Source organism: Poromitra crassiceps, assembly GCF_964638095.1.
Source record: "Poromitra crassiceps genome assembly, chromosome: 18".
In the NCBI taxonomy this organism is placed as follows: domain Eukaryota; kingdom Metazoa; phylum Chordata; class Actinopteri; order Beryciformes; family Melamphaidae; genus Poromitra; species Poromitra crassiceps.
In genome coordinates this window covers 14,838,613-14,846,048 of record NC_139636.1, presented here as the reverse complement: position 1 = coordinate 14,846,048, position 7,436 = coordinate 14,838,613, and the positions used below count along the sequence as shown (strand labels likewise).

General features: G+C 43.3%; 1 protein-coding gene across 1 annotated transcript; it reads left to right on the top strand.

The window, feature by feature from the left end:
* Positions 1–1,750: 1,750 nt before the first annotated feature.
* On the top strand, positions 1,751–6,870 carry rad52 (RAD52 homolog, DNA repair protein). Its single transcript, XM_083654216.1, has 8 exons — positions 1,751–1,829; positions 1,914–1,981; positions 2,483–2,601; positions 2,782–2,857; positions 2,949–3,247; positions 3,624–3,787; positions 6,149–6,229; positions 6,331–6,870. The coding sequence occupies exons 1-8, from the start codon at positions 1,781–1,783 to the stop codon at positions 6,684–6,686; spliced, it is 1,212 nt and encodes a 403-aa protein (XP_083510342.1). The 5' UTR covers positions 1,751–1,780; the 3' UTR covers positions 6,687–6,870.
* The last annotated feature ends 566 nt before the right edge of the window (positions 6,871–7,436 follow it).

The following is a 7,436-nucleotide window of genomic DNA, read 5'->3' as shown; positions in this document are numbered from 1 at the left end:
ATAGAAATATGGTTCTGTTCAGAGTGATGGCTCTGGTTCTGTTCATCTAACAACTCAGACATGTGCTGCTTTTGTGTGTAGATATGGGCGCATACTACGGACGGACGGTGCACTCGTTCAGTGGAAAGAAGAGCGACCATTAACATGATCCATTAACAGTTAGCTAGCATTTTAATGGTTTAAAAATAATTTGCTTTTAATGACGAACCATCTGTTTCTCATAAATAATAACAAAGCATGTGGCAGAGGACACGACAACTGCGTGTAATATTTATTGTGGGAATACAGGGAAAGTTATAGCAGAGGTAGACACATTAGACCATGTCTCATAGCTGTCGTGCTATCTGTCTGGCTGTTTCCATGGTTTCACTCAGCACATGAACCCAACGCTGTATTCTGATTTTCCGAGGGCAAGTGAAGGCAGCATAACCCTGCTGCCTCGCCCCCTCTTGGGATGTATCGAAGCGGGAAGTTGAAAGCAAGTTGTTGTGTTTCCGGTTAACGTTAGCTCACTTTCAGTGTATTTCAGCTGGTGAGTTTATGGAAATATTTAGCGCTTTCACCTTTTATGAGCGAGAGTTAGAGCAGAATGAATATGGAGGTTGTTGGTGTCTAGCCAAATTATGTACGTAGCTAGCTAACTATAGCGTTAGTATCTCGAGTTTCAAACGCCGTTGTAACGTTACAGACTTGTGGCATTGTCTCTGAAGTAGTGCTGCTAGGAAGTAATGGATTCGTTTCTATTGTTGTTATATTGTTACAAATCACTGACATGAGCTGTTGTCTCTTAATTCAGTCCAGGCACTGAAGGAGCTGCAGTCATGCACCATGACACTGAAGAGAAGAGTCCCCCGGCACCCAGCAGGTGCTTCGGACAGGTGGGTGGATTGCTGCGGGCTAAACTGAACTGAAAACGATTGAATGACTCATCTGAGCAACATGAGGGTCAGTATGAGATGTCACAGCTGCTCCTGTCTCACCCTAACGTATGGTCTCACCATCTGTTCATGTCTTCCACATTTCATGGGGGAAATCTTTGGTTTCAAACAATACCAGGATTCCTACGCAGGTCTGGAAAAGTATTAAAAATGAACATTTCCAGGTCTTGAATAGTTTGGGAATATGAAAAAGAATGTCTGGAAAAAGTATAGAAGCTTCAATGTGGATAGCTTCTATGTTCACTAACAAAGACTATGCCACAATCAAAATGTATTTAGACGATTTATTGATGGAAAAGGGTTGAGGCAATGCTATGTGTACTACAGTGTTTTTGTAGTCAGATGGCTGACCTTGTTACCTGGACTGTGTTCACAGTATAGCTTCACTCCGGAAGAGTACCGGGCGGTGCAGAATGCTCTGCAGCAGCGGCTCGGACCCGAGTACATCAGCACCAGAGTGGCTGGAGGCGGGCAGAAGGCTAGTTTGTCTCTCTTGGTTTCTCTCTTCCTGGCTCTTTGCTCAGGGTTCCATCCAACTGTGAAGCAAATTTGTCATTGACCTTTTGAAAAGTTGCACAAAAAAAAAGGAAATGTGTACTAATGGGATTCCTGAATGTAAAACAGCTATGACAGAAAAACTATACAAAAATGGAAAGGCTCTTTATGCTATGTGATTATTCATTCAACAAATGGATTTCCATCACTAGGGTAGAATTTATGGAGGAAGTTTTATTTGAATGAGCCCTTTACATCCCCTCCTACTTGTCTCTGTCTCATATCAACATTGACTTTTCCAGGTGTGCTACATCGAGGGGCATCGGGTAATCGGCTTGGCCAATGAGATGTTTGGATACAACGGATGGTCCCACTCCATCTCCCAGCAGAACGTCGGTAGGAACCGTGGAGCTTCATGTTTTGAATGTTGAGGCACTGTGATAAACTCATACTAACAGTCCCTGTGTTTTGGTTTTGCAGACTTTGTGGACTTTGTCAATGGGAGGTTTTATGTTGGAGTCAGTGCATTTATCAAAGTGCAATTGAAGGTTAGATGAACAACAATCATCAATGAAAATACGAAACAACAAAAATGACACAAGAGAATCAAAATACGTCATCTTTAGCTTTCTGAATACATTCAGTTCAGACTAGATTTCGATTTTGTCACAAGACAGATCATCACATCAAGAGAGATAATATTAATTTGACATAATACTACTTTTCACAAGGGTTGCACATCGGGGTGGGGATCTAAAATTGCACTATAAACTACTTCAATTTCAATTCAACTTGAGTGGCAAATAGTTTGCTAACATGGTATTCTGGTGCTACATGCCATGCATAGTCTATAAATTGTGTTGCACATTGTAAAAGAACGTTAATTGTATTGAAACACGATAAATGTTAAGCAACATATATATTTTTTATTAAAACGTTTGTTTTCTGAAGTCGAAAATATTGAAAAATCCATGTAAGTTTACTTTAAAACCATACCCTCTAAAAACAACATGCAAGTGTGTGTGTGGTAAGAGTGTGTTTTCCTCCAGGACGGCTCGTTCCATGAGGATGTGGGCTATGGAGTGAGCGAGGGGCTGAAGTCTAAAGCTCTGTCACTGGAGAAAGCCAGGAAGGAGGCTGTTACTGATGGACTGAAGAGAGCACTGAAGTACTGCCACAGAATGTTGTTTTTATATAGCTTAGACAGAAGCACAACATATCACATGAGCCCCAAGAATGCAGCATGTATTTGTGACAGCCGAAGGCGTGTTTGTTTCTCTAATGTTCTTTTTGTAAGCAGACTGAGCAAAAGGCTTAGCTGATAGTCGTTTTTTTGGGTTGTGTTCAGATGCTTTGGCAACGTCCTTGGAAACTGCATCCTGAATAAAGAATACCTCGTAGCCATTAACAAGATCCCTAAACAGGTCAGATACATCCCTTCGTTGTTATATTCTTTTGTGTATTTTTTATTTTTGTTTTTTTCATCCAATAATTATGTGGTTTTCTCTCCCACAGCCGCCTCCTCCTCTCAACCCAGCACAGACCAAGCGCACCGAAGGCGAGCCCTTAGTGGAGAAAGCCCGGCTGTCCAGCCTGGTCCGAGAGAATAAGTTTGGCTCTGCGGTAGGATCTACCCGGACCCCCCTGGAGCCCAGAGTCCTCAACCAGAACCAGAACCTTTCAGACGGGAGCGGGGCCGAAGCCAGAACGCCTGTGTCCCGCACCTCTGATGCTGGCCCCGCCCCTACAGAGACATACTGGAAGAACCACAACGGCATCTGTCCCAAACAAGAGGACGACCGAACCTGGATTCTGTCAGTAATGGTTTCATGACTCCATGTCTCTGTCATGCTGATCGCTTCTAACCTCCAGGGTTCCCACAGGTCCTTGTAACCAGGATTCCTACAGATCCTTCTAACCTCCAGGGTTCCCACAGATCCTTCTAACCTCCAGGGTTCCCACAGATCCTTCTAACCTCCAGGGTTCCCACAGGTCCTTCTAACCTCCAGGGTTCCCACAGGTCCTTCTAACCTCCAGGATTCCCACAGGTCCTCCAGGGTTCCCACAGGTCCTTCTAACCTCCAGGGTTCACACTTTTCAAGCCTTTAATTGTCTGTGAGCTTCTGTAAAGCCTGCTAGTTCTCATTATAAAATGTCTCATTCTCTCCTTTCCCCTCGGTCTTCCTGCAGGCCTGCAGACTCTGCAGACTCTACGGACGCTGGCCTGTCCGAAGAGCACGCAGACCCCAAACAGCTGAGGAAGCTCAAGCAGCAGCAGCTCCAGCAGAAGTTCAGGCAGGAGATGGAAGCCAAGAAGCTGCAGCAGGGCCCAAAAGGCCAAGCATCCTGTGGAGGTAACAGCTGCACACAAACAGCCAGGATGGGTGAAAATGCATAACATAACTGGGTGTGTTCGTGTTCCCTTGTCTGTATTCTGGAGCCCCTAGAAACCCAAATTCAGCAGACACGCCCACACAGTTTCAGAGCAGAGAATACTGCTTAGTTTTTCATGATTTTGAAACTAACTACGGTAATTTGATATACTTGGCAAAGGGTTGCCAACTGTCCCGTATTAGCCGGGACACCCCGTATTTGGTTCGTCACTTGTCTAACTTGTCTTGAAGTTTAAGCAAATATTAGATAGATCGTTTAATAGCCTATTGTCCGTTCTGAATGCGAGTTGGGCCACCAATAACGTTAGACCCGCTTGGTTTCAGAAAATAGTTTTAAAGGTAGGCTATGATTCATGTTTCTCTCTCTCTCTCTTGTCTGCATGTCCACCTGTTAGACTGAGAGAGCTGCTGACCAAGGCACCGCACATTCAATCAGAGTGCATGCATCCTAACTGTAAATTAATTGTTTGTTCATCGCATAAGGTAGGCTATATAACATACAAATCATCAAATATTAATTTAGGCTAAGCCAGCCTAAGTGAAAAGTAGGGCTGTGCAATAAAATTCGATACGGCAATATATCGCAATTAGGGATGTGCGATGTCACCCAAATAGCCATCACGATGGTTCTACAGTGAAACATTGCGATGGACGATGGCATCACCATTGACGGGGGGATTAATTAATGATTTATGAAGTCGTTGCGGTGCCGTTTGGCTGCGCCGTTGCAATGCACGTTCATGTTTACAACAGGACAGCTGAGCGACCGGTGGCCTTATAGGCTACTACTACAGCACAGAGTCAGGCGACAGTAGGCTATCACTACTACCAGCAAAACAAACGTTAACGTTACAGATCCTGACCAACAACGTGTGTGTGTTGAATTTAACTAGCTGGCAGAAAACGGGCAGAATTACTGGCGGCTAACGTTAGGTTCATGTGGGCTCAGTTTTTAACCTAACATTACGTTAATGAGAGATAGAAACACCGCAGCAGGCAGCCTATGTAATGGAGCAACTTCATGGAAACAGGCGGGTTGAATTCACAGTTGAAGACTTGTTGTAACATTACTCACATTGGCCTGAAAACAGGAAAGAATGTGAAGTTTCTTCTTTGTCTTAACATTTTCACAACAACACAAACAACTTCTCCTTATCCTCCCCTCCCCCTCCTCTTCCGCTTCTCTGAACTGGGGACAGGGTACGCTTGTTTAATGACGCCCGTGCGTCGCGATTGAGTGGAGTTGGCTTTTGTTATTATTAAATCTGCACAATTTTAATTCGAACAGATAATCATGATGGTCCAATGTAGAGGGCTCAGGGTCGATGGGGGTCGGTCCATCAACGATGGTCAATGTCATCGTCCATCCTGCCCACCCTAATCGCAATACTTTTTTCCGCAATACTGTATCGATATTTCAGCAAAATATCGTGATATATCGCCATATCGATTTTTTTGCACAGCCGTGTGTTCAGTGACATAATAACAATACTTTTTTATTTCAGTGCATTCAGTAAGACACTCAACACTCGGTAGTTTTGACTCAATTTGTCCACTAAGTTATCAATATAAAGTGATGTACATATTATTACACTACCTGGGTGGTACACAGTGTGTTGTATTTTTAGCTCTATTTTTTAATTTTCAGTAAATTATGCAGAGTATTCCAATATATCGCAATATGTATTGTATCGCAATGTATCGTGATACAATCGTATCGCGACCCCCATGTATCGTGATACGTATCTTATCATGAGGTCCTTGCCAATACCCAGCTCTAGTGAAAAGAAGGAGATGTGTGGGAATTGTAGTGGACGGACGTGCCCGAGTCTGACAACGTGAAGAGTTGAATAGTGTAATTTTGCATGTTGTCCATGTACATGTAGTAAAGTGCAAATTTTCATAGTAGATTGTCCTATTTTTCTATTTTGGTAATGTGTGTTTGAGAGAGAGCACTGCTGCTGTCCGCGGTACTGAGAGGGAGAGAGAGAATGAGAGCCTGTGTGTGTGTAAGAGCGAGAGAGTGAGAGAGAGAAAACTGATGTGGGTGTGTCATTTTGTGGCAAATGGGCATTATTATTATTTTTTACTTTGGGGGGGTTGGGGGGCGTTCGTCCCGTCCCGCCCCGTCCCATCCTGTTCCGTGTTCTTGGAATGTAATGTTGGCAATCATAATCACATTTGGCTGGGTGGTTAATTACATATTTTTCTATGGTGTGACAAACTCAAAATGCATTTATTTTTTGTTTCCAGGGGTTTTAAAGTGTATACATGTTTTCTTCTACTGTTTATGTTTTTATAAAGATGCCTCTCTTCCTCCAGATCATCCAAGCGCCCCTGGCAGTGGCCACAGCGCCCCCGCTGGAGACAGAGAGCCCAGCAGCAAGGACGAATATTTAGCAGGTACATTGACACACCACCAGGGGTCTCAAGACACTTGGACAGTGTGATAATGAAGCCTGTTTCTCTCTTTACCAACCAGCCTTGCTTGTTTTCCTCTCCAGAAGATCCAGAGCTGTGGGATTTCACCCTGAATGGGATGGAGGAGCTGGATGTGCCCATGGGCAGAGACCTGCGGCCCGGCACGCCCGGGAATCACATGATGCAGACACGCAGTAGGACCCCTCAGAGAGAGCCATCCAACCCCCCAAGGCCCCCGGAGCGGCCTCAAGACCAGGCTCCATCCCACAGTGGAGCACAGGCCAGCTGTGCTCACGACAGACCTCAACATCAGCCAAGACCAGGTGAGGCTTCACAAGACAAGACCATTTTTTGTACAGAATTTCATGTTCTTCAAATTGTTTTCTTTCACCTTTTTCAGGTGAGGCCTTTAGCCCATGTAGACAAGGGCAGTACATGAAGAAACGCAAACTGAACTGAAAAAGCAATGTTGCTGGTCCACTGCCTCCTTAAAGCCTTCTTTGATTTTTTTTTTCTATTGTGATTTCAGTTCTTAAAATTTTCACATGGAAATAATGAAAGAGGATTTTATTGTTTTTCTATTTATTTCAATTCATATATTCATGTTTATGTTGCAATGCCTTGGTGCTATTATGTCAAATGTTTGTAAAAAAAAAAGTATGACAAGTATGATTTTGTAAAAATAAATAAAATTACCAGTCCAGTCAGTTTAACATTTTTAATGGGATTTTTAGAGTATACTTCACTTGCCATATTACAGTAACTAGGAATTTGTATCTTGGCTTTTTCTCTTTGAGAGACACATGCCTTTTCACATTTCATAGGAGGGGCCAGAATGCACGGTGCCCAGTGAGTTCAGTGTCAAAGGTGTTAACTGCTCAAATAAACCTCAGCAGCGATCGGCAAATTTAGGCAGGGAACTGAATTAGTTCTGCTGCTCCATTTAAATTATTCTCTTGTATTCATTTTTGTAAACCGGACTCAAATGTATTCTAAGACTGGACATTCCTGCTTTTGAGAATGCAGATTTTCTCATTTAGTATTGTACATAGTACTTCTTGGTTTCTCAACGAATTTTTATAAGCATAAAATCCCAAGCATTGTCTCTAAACAAGTCGAGATTGCTTGGAAATATACGTTTAAAGCCAAGCACGAGCAACTAGAGAGAAAGCTATTTGAAAGAACGAAT